The sequence below is a fragment of the Battus philenor genome, unplaced genomic scaffold (assembly GCF_028537555.1).
Source record: "Battus philenor isolate CCGP_79_NKW_IND1 unplaced genomic scaffold, ilBatPhil1.0.hap1 SCAF_19, whole genome shotgun sequence".
NCBI lineage: Eukaryota > Metazoa > Arthropoda > Insecta > Lepidoptera > Papilionidae > Battus > Battus philenor.
Genome location: NW_027181681.1, coordinates 10,022,501 through 10,047,427, shown reverse-complemented (window position 1 = coordinate 10,047,427; position 24,927 = coordinate 10,022,501). Strand labels below are relative to the sequence as shown.

Genomic DNA, 24,927 nt, shown 5'->3' with positions numbered 1-24,927 from the left:
ACAAGAAAATTATTATACTTTTATTTATATTGGTTAAAATAAGATTTGTCAATTATGAAAATAATGAAAAACATGAGTAAATTCGAATCAGCATTTGATGAAGGCAGCAGTGGACATAATTTGTTCGAACACTACGTAAAAAATAATGAAATTTTTTACAAAAAAAATAGAAATACCACGAATACAACACGAGAGGTAATAAAGGAAATCAGAAAGTTAAGTCCTCTAAGCCGCGATATAGGCGCACATTGCCGGGAAAATACTCCCTAGAAGCCTACAGGGTTTTCGTATTGTCTTCCCGAAAAATAGGAAGCAGATATTTATTTTAAATATTTAAAGACGATATAAGTTACTCGATGTTATATGTTACACTCTAGCGTGTTTCTGGTTTAAAATGTATATTTCATCTTTATTAAGCATACACAAGGAAGAAGTATTGAAAAAGCTTGGCTCATGACGTTTTGGATATATCAAAATCAACTAACACTTGCCGCTAGCGTCATCTATTAGTAAAAGCTAAAAACTTTTTTAATTTTGTTTTTGTTTGTATTATAATACTAGAATAGACTTTGTTGAACCGTTTTAAATAGGTTGTGTGTTGAAATTTGAATATTTTTACACTGGTCGTTGTTGTCGTCGTCTTCAGCCGATAGAAGCCCTCTTCAAGGCATAGGCTTGTCCGAAGATATCTATAAGGGAATTTACCATAATAGCATCGCTGGTCAGGCGGGTTAGTGATAGCAGTATGTTTTCTATGATACACAGACGACGCTGCTCCTCATCTCTCTGGAATTTTGTCTGTGAACAGTGGCAATCAAATATAATTAAAGCCCAAAGTGTGAATTATACAAGATTGTATCCCAGGAATTTAACCCACAACCCAGGATCGCAGATCTCAATTCTCCACCGCTGCTCCATTTATTTAATCAATTATTGTATAAATAGTTATTTAATATGAAATATAAATATTAAAATATTAAAGAATTTAAATAAAAAGGATTTTTAAAAAAACAACTTCTTAGCAAAATTGTTTATTAATTCACAACATAAATTTATCCATTCCTTTTGGAGACAAATATAGAATAAATCATATATACATGAGGAAATTTAAATTTAATACAAGAAGAAATTTAATACAATCGCAAGTCTCAGCCGCTACCACTGCTTTGCTGATATATTTTATTTTTGTAATATTAATGTATAATTCACCTGAGAACTAAAAAATAAAAAATGGATAAATAAACATCCAATGAACTCCCCCTGTTTGTGTATTCTAACAAACAAATCAGCGTTAAAATAATTACAAATTTTAAATATAGAATTGGAATGATTGACTACATTTTTCCTGGTACAGACAGAACATTATTACAACCGATAGTCTCGACAAGTACCGGAAAATGAAATATTAATTAAATTGTTAACATTCAGCATTATATTAATTTTAAATTATTTACTATCGTCGAAAATTGAAATAAAGTTAGATCTGTCGAAAATAATTTTAAATATTTATATACAATATTCTACTCCGCATCTCTTCGGTAAACTTAGTTTCAACGAGCTATATATACTCAGGATTTCTCTAAGAGATCTAATCAGGAATGAGGAGATGAACAGACGGACGAAAGTAACCTTCGAAGCCCTGAGGATTGGCAAGTTGGAGGGGCAGTGGGCAGACTATATAACGCGTAGAACAGAGGGCTGATGAAGACTCAGGGTTCTGGAAAAGAAACCAAAAACCGACAAGCGAGAAAGAGGACGTCCACCCACGGACCCACCCAGACCTTGTTAAAGATGCAGGTAGCTTCCAACTCCTCCTGAAATAAATTTATGAGAGAGGCTTATGTTCAGCAGGACGTCTTTCAGCTGAAATAATAATGGATAATATGTGCTGATATATACGGATATTAATTCAAGCATATATATTATATTTAAGATATTACTTCTTATTATATTATATCACATATTTTACCATATATATTACGTGGTAAAATGATTCATTTTACGCTTTAAAAGATATTACTAAAGTTGTCATTATAAATATAAATCAGTATATAGTAAATACTTTCCTCTACTGGCTTACCGGGTTAAAATGAAAATACGGTAATGGACGTAAACCTTCTATATAAATAAAAATGGATTGCTAAGCACTCGAGAACGGTTCCGCTATTTATTGTGTTCTCGTTAAAGCTGAAAGATGTAAAGAAAAATAGTACAAATAAGAATTTTCTTCCAACATACAAGCCTTTGGCTGTCAAACGTAATCAAGAATCAAAAGTAAAAATAAGCGTGAACAGAGATACATTAAAACATTACAGTGAAAATATGATCACAATGTCACAAAATTTTGCAAGATGCGAAATAGAAGACATAATTTTTGACTAATCGATGTTTATGTTGAGGATATTAAATGAATTATTAATGTTAAACACTAATTAAGGTTTGCTTTTTTTTATTTTCTGACTGCGGCGGAGTAGGGACCAAGGAGAAAATAACATGAGCGCAGCGACCGCGGTCATTAATGGTGGATTGACTCAATATATATCCTCCTCGTCTCACCGCGCGCATACCTATGGTGCGGTACAGCAGTTTCGGTAGCACTTTAAAACGAATCCAGACAGGTTGCTAGATTAAAAAAATGTCATAGATGTCATAACTTTATTTAAAAACAACATAAATCATGAGGAAATAAATTAAGACTTCTATAAGTTCCAGCTTGTTTCCACGATTGTAACACTGAGAAATTTTACAGACACGCATTCGTCCACGCCGGTGGTGTGTCTCGTGATTGAAGGCGGCACTAACACAGTGCGTGCCGTGTTGGAATACGTCACCGACACACCGCCCGTGCCCGTGGTCGTGTGCGACGGCAGCGGACGTGCAGCGGATCTCATCGCCTTCGTCCACAAGTAAGACTTTTTAAGTACTACACAAAATTCACCATTATATTATAAAATATATTAAAAACGACATTATATCAAACTGATAAATAATAAAATAGTTTATATGCAGTTAATCGCAGGGAAATTTGTTGTGACTCGAAAAAAGTACAAAATTCATCGCGATCGTCGCAAAAAGCGTTACTGTTTGCTTAAGGTTAAATGTACGACAGCACTAAATGTAATTATATTGAAATTAAAATATAAACAAAATTCTTTATTGTAATCTATTGGTTAAATGGGTAAAAGCTTTTTATTGATAAATGTATAGCTCATTTGTTTACAAAAACCCATAAGCTTGTACATCTAATTCAATCTTCCTTTACTAAGCGTTCACTCTGAAATATGTAACAGTATTTTTATTGGATTCTAACAGATTCTAAAAAATCAATAATTTTTAGCAGTACAAAGTCTGCAGGGACAGATAGTATTAATTTTATTGTTCAGTAATGCGAATTTTGAAAATATTTTTATTTACATTTTTATTACGTTATTCATTATCTATGTTTATTACTTATTTATTTAATGGAATCAGGCGTTACCTCTCGGAAGTCCATCCTAAGTAAGAAAAGGACCAATATTTAGCCAGGTCCAGTCAAAAACAGAGACTCTGTGTTTGGCACTAATCGGTGTTCACATAACTCTCGAAGATGCCCCGTGGAGGGGTGAAACACGTGTTAAGTAATTTGGCGGTGGCGGTTGTGTGATTCGCATTGTTTGCCGCATACGCATTTATCAGCAGGCTGGCTGGCGGGCGGTGCACTTTGTTGCGCGACTATCACTGCATGTGCGGAAGTGGCTAAATATTGGTCCTTTTCTTACTTATGTTTATTACGTTTCTAAAACCTTTTTGATTTTTGCGTGAGTTATACCATACATTGACGACACCAAATGAGTAACACATTCACACTTTTAAAGTTTTTACATCTATAACCCATCATCCTGTATAAAAGTTGGTCATTAAACTCTGTTTTACTCATTAATAATAACTTGAATGGCTATAAATAGTCTTAATTTTTGTATTGATCGTAACATAACTTAACCCAGTGTTGATAGACATATTTCATTATACATATTAATATTTATATTTACGTTTTAATATTATAGTGGAAAACTTTGCGTAAAATTTTTATCTATTACGGAGTCTCTTTTGTTGTTAGAAATTAGTGTCGTATTGTTTTGTCTTTCTGTGTTTAATTTTTTTTATTAATATGATCCTCGTAAGATCATTTATATTGTGCGTCACGAGAAAAATTCTCGAGGAACACAAATTGATAAAAAAACAACTAAATCCGAAGTGAGCCTTCCTATAACGGCATCCTTCAACATAAACGAGGGTTCCAAATGCGTCCTGATTTGAAAAGAGCCTACAATAAACTAAGGCGGGTTTTTTGGTGATCAATTAAAAAAAATTGGTGAGAATTTTTTCCCGTGAATTATTATCACTAAAAATCATTTTAAGGTATGATCGATTTTTAGTGATAATAAATTGCGGGGAAAAAATAATTATGGGGTTTTTTAACAAGTTTCAGTTAACTGAATTATTTGAATTTATAATATTCAATTGATTATTCAGGGACAACATATAAAATTAATGAATAACCTTAGGTGAGGCATATGGTTCACAGGGGGCGAGTATTAGCTGCTTCGATGATAATATATACCTTAGATAGTATCATTACATAAATTAATTATCTTATAATTATATAGCAAAATCAACTGGTTAAGTATGAACAGCCTGAAAACTTGCAGAACTGATTCCATTTCAATTCACCATTCATCCCTATACGTAGTTAACCATATATATTGTTAAAGCCTTATTTTATTAGACAATATAAAGATGCATTTCCAGTCTTTCTTTTACGGTCCCTCGGTGAGACGAGCTTAAATAAGAAGCAGAACAAAGCACTAGAAGGTTTCATAATTAAGGTATTCCCAGGAGACAACTGAAACGAAACCGGATACTTTTAAAACAAAAAGCAAGAAAAAGTCTATTGTTAACTTTCAAAGTTATTTTTTAATAAACTTTTATTTTTAACTTCAAAGCTTTTATACCTATTGATTATGGGCAAAAACGCTTTTAAGAGATAAGGATAATATAGCTGATTTGTCAGCAAAGAATTTTAAACCTTACAGCTATATCTGAAGACCTTATATAAAGTGATCTCTCTTATATATGTAACATTAGTTTAGTGTTTCTATAGGAATGCAACTGGCTAATCACTTCTGGCAGTACAAAATCTGTAGAGACGAATGGTAAAGAATAATTAATTTTAGAACGTAACAATCTGAATTTTGAAATTGTTTTTTTTTTACTATATTATTATTACATTATTTATTATTTCTAAAAGCAAAGACTTTTGGATAGGGTGTACTATACATCAATTGCAGCAAATACAGTACATTCACGCCTTCAAACCCCTCTAACTAATCACTCTATAGAATAAAAATCAAAATTGAACTTTATGTTTTATCTAAGGTATGCCGCAGAGTCAGGAGAACAGACGGTTTTGGAATCAATGAGAGACTACATTATCGGCATAATTCAGAAGACATTCGAAGTGGGACTACAACAAGCGGAATGCCTCTACAATGAGTTGCTTCAGTGTACGAGAAAAAAGAACCTGGTAAGGGTATAAATTAATAAGTTACCTAATACTATGTGTAGGGCTCTAATTGAAAATGGAAAATTGTAAAGAATTTATCTCAACTTGCGAGTTTTTCAGTTCACAATGCAGATTTTATATTGTTATTTATTAGATACATTGGTCGTTATTACAAAGTAACTATTCTGAAATACGTTAAATTATTAATTGTAATTCGACGGAAAGTAAACTACCGACAGTACAAAGTCGGTCGAAACAGTTAAATCAACTTCCAATGAGGCCTGTTTATATGGGGTATATAAAAAATGAAGTGAAATTGGAACATAATTAACAAGGTTTTTAATAACTCCGTTTGGTCATAATATTTTAATGTTTAAATGAATTATTATGTCGGATCTTCTATATATATATGTATAAATATACATGTATATATACATATACATATGTACGTATGTATATATATATATAGCGCTCCAGAGATATAATTGTGAAACAATAGGCCGCAAAAAATTATAACCGATTACATGATCATTAAAAAAAGTCAAAAGTAAATTGAAGCGAGGAAGCATCTTCAAGCGACTAAATTAGTTTTGAAACAGTTTACCGCAAAAAATTTCGAGTATAGTCAGACTTCGTCGATTGCTAAAGCAAATTCCTAATTATTACTTAAGGTTTTCAATTAATTTCGACGTGAAACTTTTTTATGCAGTCCTTATTCACCACATAAGACAGGTTTTTTATATATATGTTACAATAAATTTCTTCGGTTTCGCAGACTCGAGAGAAAAATAAATTAACTTTATCTCAAGTCAAATAATTTACCCTGCGAACGCTATATTTTATGAATCGACGAAGCTCTGTGCTAATTAGGTTCAGTCCCATTATTGCCGCTCCGTCGACCGATTTCTTTCACGGCTATTGAATTTTAGTGCACGTCTCCGTGACGTCATACTCATATTAATTAAGTCGCCTTAGCTCTTCCTTTAATACCCAATATTGTTAATATAACAGTAATGGAAGTAGATATAACGTTAATAATAACTTCTGTAAGGATCAAGAGTGACGAAGTCCTTGATAGTGCGAGACATTTATTAAATTTCTCGCGAGTAACAATTAAACATGTATTTTAAAGTTATGAGCGGATGGAGACCTATGCTATGCAGTAGGCTTCCATCAGCTGACATGATGATATAATTTTATTTCTCTTCATAGTTTTTTAAAATTTGGTGATCATTTGGTGACCACTTCTCAGTAATTCATTCAGAAAATAATACTAATACCACTAATAATACAGAATAATTTATATTAGTTTTTTTGTTTAATGTTTGAATTTCACGATATAATTTTTTTAAATACACGAACAAAAAATCTAAGACTCCAAAATTATAATAAAATTTATATAGAGCTACAAATAAATCATTGAGAGCCATATCTTGCTCTCGAACCGAAAGTTGACCACCCCTGGTATATATAATTAACGTAATTATCGAGTACGCAAATTACCAAGAAAACAACTCTAATATGTTATTTTATGTATTAAAATAAATCATATTCATAAATTTATGTGAGATATAATTTGGGAATATATCTCGTCTTTTCTCGTCGATCTTATCTCAATGATTTTCCAACTCACGAGTAGAAACCTATGTATGCTCTAACTATTCTCAATTCCTTACTTCATCGTCTATCAAGACGGCCACTCCATGGTATAGGCCTCTCTCAAAGATCGGCACAGTTACAAATCTTGCACTGCAGGCATCTAGCAAATTCCCGCGACCTGGACCACGTCATCGATTCACCTGGTGATGGTTGCGACTACCGGTTTGCGAATGTTACTCGAGGACCTCTCAGTCTTCAATGGCCTTCGCTACACGTGCAATGTGCCCCGCCCACTCCAATTTCAGATAGATGTCTACGATCATGAAATAATTTTTACCATTTTGTCTTTCTCATAAGTCTGATTTCGTTTATACTTTTCATATCCAAAGCATATGTTATATACCCCTATTAAAGTTTGTATTTGTTAGTAATATCATAATATGAGTAATATTGATGAAATAAACGTAGTATACAGCTTTTTTAGCATTTTATATTATTTGAATTATTTTTTTATAACATGCTTTCTGGCTTTAGGTTAACTGGTAGAGAAAAAAGGTCCGCTCTTGCACAAAGTATGTAAAGAGTAATTAAAAAAATAATAATTGACACTTCAAGAAAAATATTTACATTGAATTTACAAACTAAAAATAATACCCACTTAAGAAGGATGCCATTTCCGATTTGTAAACACTTCCGTTGTCCACAGATCACGGTGTTCAGGATCCAAGAGCGTGCAGAAGGCGGCGAGGTACAAGAGTTGGATCAGGTAATACTAACGGCGCTGTTCCGAGCCCAGCATCTCTCAGCCAGCGAACAGCTTTCACTTGCCTTGACCTGGAATCGTGTGGACATCGCCAGATCTGAGATCTTCGTCTATGGACAAGAGTGGCCTATGGGTGAGTCTGTGTAATATAAAAATGCATATATTTGATGGATATATATATTTAGTAAACAAAAAAAGGTTTACATAAATATTTTTTAAAATAATTACTTTATCAATTTCTTCTCGCATGCTGTGCTGGTGAATTAACACCAAGTGTTTTCGGGAGAATTACAAAAGACTCTGCACTTGAAATGTCGCCAGAAAAAAAAACACAAGGCGATCAGGGCTTCGTGGCTGCCGCTTTGATATTACTTTGTTGTCATGATATTATATTTTTCGTACAGCTTCAGTGCTAGCTTCAAATTTATGACAAGTGGTCCCGTCTTTCTGGAAACAACTCAACGAGTTCTACTCATTGAGCTCTTGTAGCTTTGGTTGCAAGTTGTTCAAAAAACAATAATGCACTTTAGCATTCTCCCCCCCCCCACCCCCCTATATACTAAGATCGAGTATCCGTCGTTATTAACGCAGACAACAAAACTTCCAGTCCATCCGCGTTAAGAATGCAGTAATTTGTCATTGTCTGCTGGCCCAACCATGCTCCATAATCAATTAAAACATTTCTAACTAACTGACTGTGTTCGAAAGTATAGCTTATTTATTAGGGATAAAAAGCTTAATCTTCTAAAGGCTGTAGGTGCAGGCCTTCTTACAGATCGTATGAGAAATCTGTGAGAAGGTCTGTCTCCAGCTGTGGACGTCTTACATATGAAATGATGAATGATAATGATGAACGTTTGGTCATTGAGACAGCGAAACAAAATACCAAAAAATTATTAGATTTTTCAAAGTTCAAATGGTCCATTTTGGTCTCTTCCTTGATCTCCTCTGATCATCCTTTCACAAAAAGATTTTAATTTCTCAAAAATGTTAGAGTAGCAATGATTTCTTTTACGATATTCCTATAAATCATTCATCGTTAGCGGTAATATCAACGCTACTAATACATTTTTGATATAAATTACTTCGCTTATTTAACATATGACCGCAAAACATGCCGTAATGTATTCATTAATAATATAACAGAAATATTCACGTTACATTACAAACCAACCATTGTACATTATGAAATATAATGAAATACAGATGCTTTTGTGTAATCGCTTCCAACTCGCTCCTTTTTGGCTTTTTAAAAAACTTTTTGTAGCATTTCCGATTTTATTATGATAACACCCTTTGTGAGCTTCCTGGTATGAATGGAATTTAAATGAATCAGTATTGAAAAATATAACACAGATTTCTTTGTTAGGTATTAAAACATTGCAAGGCACGTGGCAATTTGTGTCAACACATATTATAGCGCAAGTATCATAGTTAAAGGGCTAATATTATAGACAATCCATTCTACCTAATTTTTGTATTATAATGGCTTCAAAGAATCCCAATAACAAGGCTCTAGAATATTTAATGGAATCAGGCGTTACCTTGCGGAAGTCCATCCTAAGTAAGAAAAGGACCAATATTTAGCCACTTCCGCACATGCAGTGGTAGTCGTGCAACAAAGTGCACCGCCCGCCAGCCCGCTCATAAATGCGAATTACACAACCGCCACCGTCAATTCACTCAACACGTGTTTCACCCCTCCACGGGCATCTTCAGGAGTTGTTACACCGATTAGTGCCAAACGCAGAGTGAGCACTCTGTGTTTCACTCTTGTAAGTCAAGTAAGTAAGTGTGGAGTGAATTGACGGTGGCGGTTGTGTAATTCGCATTGTTTGCCGCATACGCATTTATCAGCGGGCTGGCGGGCGGTGCACTTTGTTGCACGACTACCACTGCATGTGCGGAAGTGGCTAAATATTGGTCCTTTTCTTACCTAGAATATTTTTCCTTTTGGGTATTTCATTGGACATAATGTAAAAGCATGGTGGTTATCAAGGTCACAGACGTTCGAAGAATTCGTCTGAAATGCGTGAGACACATCTCTCGTGCAACCAATAGGCGTTGGGGCCAAAAGATTCTTCAGTGGCGTCTTGCGAATACGGGCAGCACAAGACTGTTTATCTTGCTGATCTTTGGAGAAGACCTATGCCTTGCAGTCGGTGTCTACTAGGGCGTCTGTCGGTTGAAATGAGGAAGGAAAAAGTAGGAAAAAGAGGCCTGTGTATTGTAGTGAGCGTAAATCGCCCGTCATGATAATGAATTGTTTTGATCGTGTCATCACTTTAGTAGCATAAAAAGCAACTGGTACTTCCTGTGCTTTTTCTACTTTTCCTTCTACTTCTAACAGTGCCACTTCAAGGCGTAAATATTGATGCATTTTGTTTTTATTATTTATATATATATATTAATTGTCTGCTAAAGTATACCACATTATTTTTTTATCACATTTTTTCATTAAAAATATTAACATGTTTAAATTTCTACTCTTTTTAGGATCCCTCGAAGAAGCAATGATGCAGGCATTAGAGCACGATCGGATAGATTTTGTGAAGTTGCTACTAGAGAACGGCGTGTCGATGAGAAAATTTTTAACAATACCCCGTTTGGAAGAACTGTACAATACAAAGAGCTGCCCTAGTAACACTCTGAGATATATATTGCGGGACGTGAGACCTCATCTGCCGAGCGGTTATGTGTACACTCTCCACGATATAGGACTTGTGATTAATAAACTAATGGGCGGTGCGTATAGGTGAGTGTAACTTTTACATATTCCACATACAAAAAGTACGATAAAATTATTTTTTTTATTTTCAATAAAAGTTAATGAAATACATTACACAGGATTTTTAGTTTAACAAATTAACATTGACAATACGGTAAACAGCAATATATATTAAATCTAATGAAGAATAACAATGCATCACGTAAATAAAACAACAAATAAACGATTAATACGTTTTAGTAATTATAACATATTAAAAATAAAAAAATAAACTTACAATACAAAACCAAAGAAATAAACATTTACATCCAGATATTTTTCATAATGAGGTAAATAAAATCCGATTACAAATTATAAAATAGGAGATAGGAATTAATAAAACATCGGGACATTAAAAAATGAACTTGACAAAAAGTATTATATGACAAAAAAAATATTTTAAAATCCATGACGAAAATTCTGCTAATAATTATCAGAAACCAATGACTATATATGATTGGAACATAGAAAACTCAAGATAATCTAATAAATATAATGAAAAAAATTAAATAAAAATAAAGTTTTATACATAAATAATGTTTGAAATGATTATTAATTCCATAATTTATGTCTATTCTACCAATAAACAATTTTAGATTTAGGACAAATAACGATTTTTCTTATCTTTTTTCTCACTACTTCTCTTCTATTCTTGTTTGGAGTAATTATGTACAAAAATGGTTCTTTAATAATTAATTTAAAAGAAATAGATAATAAGTTGACTATCAATAATAAGAGCTAAGTTTCTGTGTTGAATAAACGTATTTTATGTTTTAACATTTAAATAACTAATTTATTTCTGCACCGGCGAAGTAATTAACTTACAGATTAACCGGCAGAGAACCTAGCGAGAGGTCTCCTTTGTTCAGTATAAAAATGTATAATTTAATAAACATATACAGGTGTTATTATACACGACGCAAATTTCGACCGATATACGCGAAGGTGATGAACAAGAGCGTCAACGTGCATCGCAACAGCGCGTCATTCACACGTCACAATGCGGGAGGGCTGTCCCTCATAACCGGCTTCATGCCCGTCACCTCCGAAATGGCCCTCTTCGATTACCCATTCAACGAACTACTCGTAAGTTTTTTGCATTTTTAATCACCTATTAATAAAAAATATATTAGTTTTTTAATCATTATTTATTAGTTAAAGTAGGGACCAAAAGTTTCTTGGGTTGCGACCGAGTCGAGTCGAGTAGCACCCCGAGTAGGTATTCTGACCGTTGGGGGAGGCCTTTGCCTTGCAGTTTAATTTAGTATCAATCAAATATTCGCTCTACGGAATGTGGTGGGGTGATATAGATGTAAAACTAAAAAAACTTCTGGCAATACAAAGTCTGAAAGGTCAGATTTGTTACCTCCTCTACCATATATTATATCTGAAACCATTTATTAATGGCACATATTACATTTAAAAGTTTTTACACCTATAACTAATCACCTTGTAAATTTATATTCCAAAGGATAATATTAATTATTGTATACAAAACAGATGTGGGCGGTGTTGACAAAGCGACACCAGATGGCGCTTCTCATGTGGACGCATGGAGAGGAGGCGCTCGCCAAGTCGCTGGTGGCTTGCAAGCTCTACAAGGCAATGGCCCACGAGGCAGCCGAGGATGACATGGAAACGGAAGTCTACGAAGAACTAAGACACTATGGAAAGGAATTTGAAACTAAAGGTGATCATAATGAATTAAGAGCATGAAATGATACATTTATTTGACACTGTAGTTCTTAGACTGTTATGCGACAAGTCGACGTCAAACGATAACGTGTGACAATTGACTACTAGCGACATCTATCGGCGCCATCCTAAATAACAGCGTTAATTGTGTTCCGCGTATAGGATTATCTACAGTGATCATTTATAATAAGAGTGCCAGAAAAGCCCAATTTGACAGAAGTTAGAATCAAATTGAATTCCCCTAAAAGGCATCCTTCACCTAAAATACATAAGGGTTCCAAACTCGCCCTAGTTCTACCCACAACAAACTCAGACAGATATTTGTGGTCATTTTTATCCTTATATGTAGTACTTATAATAATTGATTTCCAAACTCTATCATCACTTGAAAACCCTTAATGTATCACGGACACTTACTCATACATAAGTCTGCTTAATTCATAGTTACAAAAAAGATTAACGATCCACTCAAGTACTATCACCATCTGTGGACGCCGTCTAAAAGCTACAGCATTTCAGCACTGCACCTGTGACACTCCGCACAGGTCACCGGATTATACACAATAGAACCAAACACTACTCACCACACCACAACACCTGTTTTTAGAGAGCGGCCGCCCGCTCCCTAACCGCGAACAGCCTGGGCGAACCGAAGGTTGGATCTGGATTCCTCTATGGCTCACCCAAGCCTATGCCGCATACACACAACGTCAACACAATCAATACACAACTCTACTCGGGTAGAGCGCTTTGTCTTCATGCAACTGGTAGAATAGGTAGATTTTTTTTATTTTTAAGTTTTTAAGTTCAATGACCCTTCTGCTCCGTGAACTCAGCTCCGATTAATCTGTAAAAGCCCTCGGGCATCAACAGAGAACAACAACATCAACAGAGAATAAGTACAGCATTTCAAGCTATATACACACCTAATAATTGTGCTTTGTCACACCAACCACTACTCTTTCTTAATATTTGTCTCAAATAAAAGATGTTAATAATGTTCTGAAAAAAAAAACTTTCAACGAAAATGTGAAGATTTTTGATGTTGAAAATGAACTCATTGCTAAATATAAAGCGCCCAAATAAATTTAACTCCATACCAAGATTAAACTAATAAACGACCAAACAAAGTTTCCAGAATAACGTTGATACTGCAAAAGTTTTAATTGCTCTACCGCAAATTTTCACTTCTGTTAGAGTTGCAGAAATTGTTTTAAACAGATATATAATTCACACGCGAGTTTATCGTTCTTTTTTCGCTAGTAGCTAATAAAAATCACTTAACGATATACGTCTAGTGTTTTGTGTTTGCGTTGTAACATTCCCAATATTAACCATAACAGAGAAAAAAAAAATAAAAAATTCTCAAAAGTTATATGTACTTTTTAAACGGTTTTATTTAGTTCGCCCCGTACGGAATTTATTTGTTTATTTATTTGGTTCAAAATTAGAAATTGATATTTAAGCACCTTCCCGCTGTCAGATTGATCTGAAATTTGGTACACCCATTAACTTAGATGACAATACAATATAATAAAATCAATAACATTATAAATCTAAGATGGCCGCCGATACGAAATGGCGGATTACATATTTTTCCTTAACCCCCTCAATATGGGAATCAAATGAAAGAGCTACACTAATAAAACACGATGATTATGTCAAAATTTGGTTCCGATATGGCGGACTAGGTACATATTTTTCCACAACCACCACACTATGGGTATCAAAAACCGTTTAACTTAAAAAAAAATTTAAATGTATTTATTTAACATTTGTTCCAAAGACAAGTCACGCTTTGCGAAAGTATCTTCTTAATCAATACAATAACACTGCTTTTATAGTAATATCAATTTTCAATTCATAATCACCTGAAATTACAATAAAATCCACCACCTGACAAAACACTACGCTAGGCACAGTCCGTCTCGAAGAATGAATTACATTTGAAATATTATAACACTTAGGACTAAAAAGTAGCGTTAGATAGTCCTGAAGGGTTAGGATTATTTTATATTTTTTATTACATATTTTATATAAATTGCAATTTATTAATACAACAAGTAAATTTATATTTATATCAACAAAGCTGTCAATGTTATTTGTACAAATAAAAATGATTCACCAATTGTATTGCTAAACTTAAAACTCAAGAACGACTCAACCACTTCGGACAATTATTTTGTTATTTTTTGACAAGACACTAGAGAGTTTATTAGGAGAGGAAAAGTGGAAAACTCTCAATAACTTGATAAAAATAGTAAAACAGACACCTTTTTTCTTATGAGAAAATCACAAATCTTATGAAAAAATCACATAGAAAATGAAATTGACTGTAGCTATAAATCATTCAACATCGAAGTCAAAAAACAGCATGAATTGCGTAAGCGTGCACCAAAAAATATCATTGACACTATATATTTTTATAAATATATTTATTACTAAAAAGATTTTTGTAGTAGTGTATGAAACAGAAAACCGTACCTTTGTAATTCATATTTATTTATCTATTTACTCATTAATACGAACAGAACATAAAAATAAATCATATTTAATAGGCGAAAAATGAAGTACAAAGAGCGCTCTTAACGCAGATATTTCTTTCTTTTATTCACACATTCAAACATGTAATTCATACCTCGAAATTTCATTGAATGTACGTTAGTCATATTCGTAATTGACTTATTACTGACTTTGACTTACTTATTTTTATGGGGCGTATTAGGTGACGCGATATTACTATGATTTAATATTATGTAACGATTCATTTTTCATTGACTTATTAAAATTAATAACCTTTTTAAAAATTTTCCACTCAAATATTCCATTTTAGATATTTAATTTTTAGATGTCGGTTAAAAACTTTAATTTCCCTCGCAGCGCTAGAGTTGCTGGACTATTGTTACCGACAAGACGACGATCAAGCGCAACAGCTGTTGACGTGTGAACTTCAAAACTGGTCCGGACAGACTTGCTTGAGTCTCGCGGTCGCCGCAAACCACCGCGCCTTGCTCGCCCACCCTTGCTCACAAATCATCCTGGCCGACCTCTGGATGGGCGGCCTTAGGACAAGAAAAAACACGAACCTTAAGGTAAATCCTACACTATCATTTCCAGAATCTATTACTCTTCCTCCTTTCACTTTATCAATGCACAGACCTGTCGTCATTGGCACGTCGTTGTAGAGGTAATGTTAGAAAATTAACTTTTAACGTTATCTACCGTAATCAGTTACGAAATTAGATGTCTATGTGTCAATGAGCTTTGAAGACAGAGAAGCATGCGTTGCAATTCCTCGGCGACGGCTGTTCGATCTCGACTCGCGTGCGTTACCGAAACAGCCGGGACGCGAACAGTCGACGTCGGTGAATATTTCGATTAGCTAAACGTAGCATGTAATGCTTAAAGTCAAAGTGAGTTAGTTAGCATCGATCGAGCAGCGTTTCGTTTGCCACATCGGCTTTGTCGTCATGTCTGAAGGTAATTCTGAGCCTGCTGTGTCCGCTGTACATTCTACAACTGGAGTTCAAGTCCAAGGAGGAACTTCAGTTGATGCCGCAAACCGAAGAGGAGCACATGGAGAACGAGAGTATGGAAGACGACACAAGCACAAAGGGCCCGAACGACGCCGAGGTAAACTTGTGTTTAGTTGCTTTCCATTTAGCTTTACACGCAATAGGGTGACGGGTATACGTATTGATATATCAATATTCACACAGACGCACTATATCATTCAATTGTTGTAAACGAAATAAAATATGGATAATCAAAATTCAATCAAAATCCACGTTAGTCTTCTAGCCTACTAGCGGGCGCGCTCTAAAATTTAAAACATGCGGACGTGTACTTTTTCAAATAAATTCATCAATAGGAAATACATTTGGAACACTTCGTGATTTCGCATGTACCATTCTTATACCGTATAGTCAAAAGTCCTGTGTCTATAATAATAATAATAAAATATTGTATCCTACTTAATATGCGAAATTGCATTAAAACACATCACTATTTTGAAGAAAAAAAATACTCTTAATTAGGCACAGTCTGTCAGGTAGAGTGAATTAAATTTGAAATCACATTTTAGATTGGCATACAGCGGACAGCATTAAAAGTTAAGAAAGAAACAGAAAAAAAATTCAAACGAATGCGATGTCATAGCCATTTAAAGCTGTGTATAAAGTTTTCAGATTTTTGTGTTTAAATTTATGCTAAATACGTCCAAAATTCAAAATATCTATATTGAAATACACATTTACATGCGATTTTTAACTGTCAATTATTTTAGCGTTATAAATGTAAGTTAACATAGAAACGCTGGATCTATTGTAAAAAAACGGGCTAGAAACTCGACATTTGCTCTTTTAAACGAAATTTAACAATTTTTACAAGCATACAATATAATATCAATCGTGTAAATGAGTCAACAACGAATTTCCACACATTTGGATAAACTAAAAACCTTTAGAATGCTATGACGATATTTATATAAATTTATACTTTTAATTTTTTGTAGATCTAAGACATCTTGTAGAAATAAATAATAAAAAAAAAAATTAATAGTGTATCCACAAGCTCATGAAGCGTTTTTTAACTGTTTGAAGACAAAATTTAGGCGTTATGAGTTTAATTTAATTTCTAGTATTATTGGTATTTTTCTTATATTGTAACTAAAATTAAACCTAGCTATAAGCGTACCCTCATACAAGCGTACACATGTTTTTCTTGGAATAACACATCAAATAAACCCTTCTTTCCAACGCAAAAGGACCCGAAAACTAATTTTGTCGTATATTTTAATACAGCGCGCCCGCTTGAAGGTTAAATTATACATGTAAATAACTATTGTACATAATTTACTATATCGACACATTTATTATATATTTTATAAGAAGCCAAAAGAACTGTATGTCATTTAATCATTTCTGAAGCAGATTTAAAGAGATAGTGTATTGGAAGTAAAGTTGAAATTGTTACATATGTAGGTTGGCGTCGTGAAAAGGCGCACGCTTTCTATTAAGAAGATTATTCCCCCGGGCCAGCAGGGTAAAGTTACGAAGGTAGACCTCCGCTGAACAACAGCACTTAACAGTGTCGTTCTCGATGTGTTCGCAACACAGAACTGTGCACTGCCCAAATTGCTTCACACATTATTTTGATACAATTTCAATATTCGCGATTTTTTTTTAATTTTTCGCTTTTTATTCTCAGTATCTTTAATATAAATCTATTTTGTAGTTGTATTTACGCCTTTTTAATAATTGTTAACATAATAAAATTTCAATTTTCATAAAAAATATCAACTTAAATAAAATATAACCGTAATGAAATTGACAGAAAAAGTATCAAAACCACCATTTATATCCGTATTTATTATCAACTATTGAATTATAGACATTTATCTTTATTTGAAATAACGGATAAGAACAAAAATATATTCATTACTTAAAAATAATTATGAATGTTACAATCTTTTTCTTATATTTTGCAGATTATTTTCAAGTTTTATTACGTATCCGATATGTTACCCTACTTTTTGCATTCACAATTCACAAACGACACTTTATAGCATCCTGTGAAGTGTGTTACACAAAACAATCGCTTCATTGTAATATTTAAGCTTCTTTACTACTCTATTTGGGTGTACCTTCCCTTTCAATACATTTATTTACTCTAAATTTATGGCTCATGTCTAACCGTCAGTGTATCACATTAATTCTTATCAAATAAGCCTTCAATCTCGATCAAAAATATTTATAATATGTTAAGAGTGTGATACACAAGCGGACTTGAACATTAATGTCAGTTGCTTCTGGACTTTTTGTTCTCTTATTCACATTTTAAAAAAAGTACTGTACTTATTTTACTATGGCTTTAATCTTCTTTGAGTCTAGTATCGCTTACATTAACAAATTATATTAAACTATATATAGCTTTTGATATATTGTGTACTATTATTTAGCTATATATTTAGCTTCAAATAAAGTAATTTTGTTTACAACTTTATTGAAAGCATTACTAATATTTAGCTTATTACTTCTAAACATCTATCTAAGGCTTTAATAACGTTGTCCGCTATTAAATTAAAATTATTCATATATTCAGTTTACTCTTTGATTATTTGTGGTAACGTTTTTAAATTTTTTGTCTGGTATCAAGGAGGCGTTAATTGGTTCTGGGGCCGAATGCGAAACCCGTATTGATATGAATGGAAAAGTCGGTAAAATAGGATGGGAACCACTGTACAAAGAGCCGGAGCACCCAGTGCCCGAAGATAAACGGATGAGACCGTTGCGTTTGAGGAAGAAGATATACGAATTCTTCACAGCACCTATCACGAAGTTTTGGGCCGACTCCGTAAGTAATTGAATTTCAAATTGTAAAAAAAAAAAGGTTACACTTTTACTATCAATATATTTCAGGAAAACATAAATTTTTATTTTCTTTTTACTTAAGTGTCTACTTAAATATAAAACTGTCTGCCAAATTATGACCGAAAATCAATATTTCCGTCACGGGGTTGTTCTTGTAACTGAATTGTTATTTATTTCAAATTACTGATAATATTTAATATTTCATTTTCATCATTGGCGTCGGCATTTCAGCCCATAGGCGCCCATTTCAAAGCATATACCTCTCCCAAATATATCTATAGGGGATTCACCATAATCGCCAACCTTGACAGGCAAGTTAGCTATTGTAGTGTGGTATAATCTGCTCTAAAAACTTGTTTGTGAAACGACCTACGCTACCTACAATCGAAGTTTCAGGCCCCTATCGCTAGACTGCTCTTTACTCTTTATAAATATTAGTGTTTATTCTGTCATATTCTATTTTAGTGTAAGTTTTGGTCGTCATTTTTAATTTTTTTTTTGTAATAATTTATATGCGTAATGTGTGTGACTTTCATGAAATCATAGGAACTATCGTATTAGATACATAAATACACAAAAATTTAAGAATATTAATTGATTTTAAATATTAATTAATGCGTACTCTCTGAAATTATTAGGAATAATATTTTTGTCAGTTCCTAAGCCGGCTTATTCAAACTGCGCCGGACTTTTTTAGATATTTTTGTATTCAATAATAATCATGTACTATCGAAATATACTTTTTTTACTTTTATATTATCATAAAAAAATACAGCGATTTATATATTGAAGCATTTAAATTAATCATTTTAGGTGCTCACATATACCCATATGATTATAAACAAAATAAAATTAAAATAAGTAAATGTCTTATTACAGTAGGTATATTAAATTAATTATTTTTGTAAATATGACAAGCATTACGTAAAAAAAATCATAAATTGATGCTTTTAAAACTTTTGTATTACGTAATAATATCCTATTATCCTTTGTAACAAAAATGTAAGGGTGACCTTAATTAATGAAAAAAGTAGGACAGGGTGTTGTTTACTGACGAGGGTACGTGTTAATACAAAGTAAATTTCATATCGTGTGCCGGCGATGTAAAAACATAGTTAAAGGAGGTAAACCCATTAGAGAAACCATTACTTCTTAGCTAATGAAGCTGTTAACGACTTGTTTCCTTCTTATCTCATACTTTATATATTTTTTTACTTGATTCTACTTCTATTAAAGCAACAACAACAAGTAGAATGTATTTTATTTTACAATGTTATAAAATAATATATATACACTACATTTATACATATTTATACATTCCTGTAACAAGGATGTGTAGGACAATTATGGTGGTCCACCTACTTTGCGGCGTCTATCGGATCGAAGTCGTCTCTCGAGAACCTTTCGCCCATTCCCTTGCCGGAAATTATTTTATTGAATTGTAACTTTAGCTGTGAAATAAAGACTGAATTTTACCTATGTTTACTTGGTCAACTATTAGAAGGCATTCACTTCAGAAGCCAGACACTTGATAGACGATTTCTCGCGATCTTGTTTATATCGACAGCCTAGACATACATTAATATTATTAAAAACGATAATATTGACATCGATATTTTTGACCCCGATCTTGATTTCTTTAATAAGCAATTTAAATCACATCTTAATTCTTTAACCAGATAATATAAAAAAATTGTTTTCGTTGTATATATTTATGTATATTTATATGTTCCTGTATCCCTAGATTTATATCTTATTATATAAAAAACACTTTTGTACTGTACTAAGACTATCCTGTTTTGTGTTCCTGAAAAATAAATATGTAAAAAAAAAGTTTCAAGCTTTGCTAGGTATAAAAATATAATTCTTTGTTACATTCTATATTTTGTAGGCCTTGTGATGTTTTATTTATTTGCAACACCCAACACTATGTATCTTTAGAAATGACAGATATACGATAGAGTAGCAACATATCTTTAATACAAAATTTACATTTTAAATATATCGCGCTATCGTTGTAACTTGATGGAGGTGCGTAAACTTGACTTCATGAAGCATGAAGATTGACCCTTGTCTAGTCTAGACTTAAATTCGTTGGATTAACAAAACCTTACTTGTTACTTGTTGGATTCACTTTAAGCAAGTAGCTTACTTGTTGGATTCACTTTAAGCATCCCTATTGATAACATATGCTATTTTTAATAAGGATGTTTGATTATTAAAAATATGACAATATTTGTCTGATATCACAGGTTGAAATATTACTTGACAAATACGGAAGTCATTATGAATATGAGTAGTTACTATAATAGGTTAGTGCAAGAACGAACACATGTTATTTATTTCACAACAAACATATAACATAAGTTATAACCAGATATATATTCTTATATAAAATATACAGGCTGTTTAGCTAAAGATTTAAAAGGTGAATGTATAGCTTACTTTGCTGTCACTTAATATATGACACACTTTATCTAAAAACCAATGATTTTAGAAATATATTAATTTTGTTGTAATTCAAGATCAATTATTGTGTACTATCTATTTCTACGGACTATATACTACAAAGTTATTGGTCTATTGCATTTCAATAGAAAAAAAAAATAAGTTACACATTTCACAGCGATTATTTTATACAGGTGATTACAAATAGGTGTAGCTTTAAAGCCTTTTGGTAACAAATGAGCTATACGTTCACCATTTTAAACATGACTTTTGAACTTGCTATTTCCAATACCCAGCCACAGGTTATTATTTATAAGGTGTTGTTAATAATTACAGTGTGAAATGTATTTATTTTGTTACAGATCGCCTATATTTTGTTCCTTTTAATGTTTACGTATACAGTATTAGTCAAGATGGATTTAACTCCATCGTGGCCTGAGATTTACTCCATATGTTATATATTAACGTTCTTATGTGAGAAGATAAGAGAAATTGTTACGTCCGAACCAGTTGCCGTTAGGTAAGTTTATAAATTATTTCTTATTTTCTTTAAAAAGCGTTTTTTACTTGTCGTTTCTTCATGGACTCTCATTAGTTAATTAATTCTGATACTGTCGCGTGCGATGCGATCTGCTACTAACGCCATCTATCAGCGAATTTCAGAATTAACAGAGTTCCTATATATACATTTTTATTATTTGACAGTCCCTATTAAAACTTTTGTACTATCAAATAAAACATGTCCAACCAGTGTTAACCATAGTTCGAATAGACACTAAAAAGGCAAATTGATAAGTGAACTTAAATTTCATCAAATAAAATCAACATAGAAATAGATCTGTAGACGAAGAAAAGTACCCCAATAGCCTAGCAAATTAGCAAGTTGACGAAGATGATCACTGGTGCCCTAAATTTCCGGAGCAGAGACCACGAATCAGTAAGGACATCTACCACGAGTTGGTCAGAAGACCTTTTTAAGATTGTCCAAAAACGCTAGTTGCTGGCTACTTCCAGAATAACCTATTGGAAATCTATAAAGAGATCTATGTTTTACGACAGAAATGATAATAATATTGGCATAATGACAAAATTTTGTTTCTGGTTTAATTATAAATGACTACCGGGTAATTAATAGAATTTATGTATGGCGGCAAAATGCTGCCTTAAGTGCTGCTGTCTATTTGATAAAAAAACATTTAGTAACCAATTATTATCGATTGATTGGTTACGAGTAACGAAAACGTTTTCATAACAGCTATATAAACAAAAGTGTGAACCGAATAACATAGAAAAGACCATATCAAAAGCATTCGGAAATGTTTAATATCTAAGCTTGATAAATTGAAAAAATTACGTAAAATGAAAATTTACCTATTTAATGATTTGATAATACCTACCGGAGGATTTAATAAAACCTATCTAATAATTCATTAATTACGTTACTTGCAGACATAAGTTCAGTGTGTGGGCGTGGAATATGTGGAACATTTACGATGCAGGCTTTATTATATTTTTCCTCGTCGGTTTAAGCCTGCGATTACGGGCCAGTTCCATGGACGTCGGCAGAGTTATTTACTGCGTAGATATAATATATTGGTACTTGAGGATACTCAATATTTTGGGTGTCAATAAATATTTGGGCAAGTATATTAATATCATTATTCTTTGTTTTTTCTATATCAAAACTGCAAAATTTAATTCACGTAATAGATTTATTAACACATCATTGTAAAAGCAATTTTTTGTAATTTATTTTGTATTATGGATGTGTTTCAAAAATAAATTTGTAGCCATTAATTGAAAACATCTTGATTTAAAATTTATATAGTTTGCAACTTACATTTATTGAAAGCAAATGAGCTATACATTCATTCTTTAAAGCCTTTCAATTCACAATGTTTTCAATAATCTTAAATATCAATAAATTATTGAAAATTTTACGTCAAATACTAAGAAAAATTAGACAGTTCCGAACATTATAAAACTATAGTATACGTATGTATGATAGATAAGAATATCTTTGCAAGATAAAATTTAAACCCTAGTTAATAACCTCATACCGTTTCATAACAGGTCGGTACTGCCAGACTTATCACAGTCTTCTGGTTTCGAAACCAGAAGACAATATTACTTATATTGCTTGTAGATAAGATATGCCCTCACTTATGCTCATTTAACCTTAACTTTAGATTTAACTAATGCTTAAATTCTCCCATTACTGTCACGGATAGAAAACTTGGAACGAATTGCTTAAACTGTCTTATATAAAGACACTAGAACCCCGTAGCCTAATGTATATAACTCCGTACTTAGCATAACATAATTTAATAATTTAAAAAACAAACATACAGTCATGAGCTATGTCACAAATCTAAAGATAGTTTCATCAGAGAGAGACACTCAAGTCTATAAATATATTTTAAGTCCCGTTCCTTGATCACAGTATTCATTATTTCAGGTCCTTTGGTAACGATGATGGGTAAGATGGTAAAGAACATGATCTACTTCGTGGTCTTATTGTTAGTGGTACTGATGTCGTTCGGGGTCGCACGACAAGCAATACTCTACCCGGATAAAGAAGCCAGTTGGTACTTGATAAGAGAAGTAAGTAGTAGTAAGTTTTTTTAGTCGAATAAGGAAAAAAATCGATGAACCAAAAAACCGAAATAGCCCAGTGGATTGACAAATTGAAATGGGGGAAGGTCATATATCGCGCAGTTTTCTTATACTCGCTGTTGTCTTAGCTTATGAAGAGGTGAACACGAACCGACAAACGCAATGAACGACGTTCACCAATAATTGAATAGATGACTTTATCTACTGTCGGAAAATGCCAGATCATCTTCTTATCGGTCTTGTTGGAAATTTATGCGGAGAAACCAGTGTCAAGAAACGGATATATTGTGGCTGAGGTGATATTCCATTATATAAAAAAATGATATTTTAGCCGAATCATAAAACATGTATTAGGAATAATAATGTCTTACATTATTTATATTTACAAAACTTTTATTAATTCCTGGGTGTCTGAAATGGTAAATTTTTGCCATAACAACCAAAGAGCGTAATTCAAGTTACATATTCGATTCGTGTAATTATTTACGTGTAATATTCTCTTGGAAAAATGACATAAATTTGCTTCCACAGAGTCGTGATATAACTTTTTTGAAACGTTCACCATGTGATTATATCAAATCCCTAGTTTACGCTAATAAAACGATTCGTCTGAGTAATCGTTTTATATTCGCACTGAATGTGCATATATTATACATGCCGGCCAAGTCGTAAAAAAAATTACAATACCTTAGAAAGAGTTCTATGAGGAGCAGTTATTTTCTTCTATTTAAGACAACTAATTTAGTTAAAATTACTTTTTTATTATTTTGTATTTTAAAAAATTATCCATGCTAACATTGTACTATAAGTCATATTGAATTTGTCTACAATTATTTGCAATCCAAGTAACCTATATAGCAGTGGATTGACAAGTTGAAATGGCTAATTAGTGGGCAGAACAGATATCCACTGGGAACTTAAGGCTCTGGATTAGAGACCACAGACCGGCAAACACATTCAACGACGTCTTTGCAAAAGGTGAATAGACTTCTTTGAGCGTCGTCGGAAGACAATGGATGCAAGCCGCTTCTAGCCGCTCATGTTAACAATCTGTGAATGATATCTATGTCTAACAGTGAATTTCCTATGTCTCAAATGGTGGTAATAATAATAAATTACAATCGTT

The 24,927-nt window shown here is 32.8% G+C and overlaps 1 protein-coding gene across 1 annotated transcript in view; it reads left to right on the top strand.

Moving 5' to 3' along the window:
* Nucleotides 1-24,927, top strand: part of Trpm (transient receptor potential cation channel, subfamily M) — a 268,334-nt gene that overhangs the window by 225,792 nt on the left and 17,615 nt on the right. The window contains exons 8-19 of the mRNA XM_068764157.1: nucleotides 2,750-2,906; nucleotides 5,416-5,563; nucleotides 7,848-8,037; nucleotides 10,401-10,659; nucleotides 11,574-11,757; nucleotides 12,172-12,361; nucleotides 15,247-15,458; nucleotides 15,847-15,999; nucleotides 18,523-18,720; nucleotides 21,548-21,705; nucleotides 22,635-22,825; nucleotides 23,644-23,789. Of these exons, the coding sequence (XP_068620258.1) occupies nucleotides 2,750-2,906; nucleotides 5,416-5,563; nucleotides 7,848-8,037; nucleotides 10,401-10,659; nucleotides 11,574-11,757; nucleotides 12,172-12,361; nucleotides 15,247-15,458; nucleotides 15,847-15,999; nucleotides 18,523-18,720; nucleotides 21,548-21,705; nucleotides 22,635-22,825; nucleotides 23,644-23,789 (2,186 nt within the window). The remainder of the gene's footprint in view (nucleotides 1-2,749; nucleotides 2,907-5,415; nucleotides 5,564-7,847; nucleotides 8,038-10,400; nucleotides 10,660-11,573; nucleotides 11,758-12,171; nucleotides 12,362-15,246; nucleotides 15,459-15,846; nucleotides 16,000-18,522; nucleotides 18,721-21,547; nucleotides 21,706-22,634; nucleotides 22,826-23,643; nucleotides 23,790-24,927) is intronic.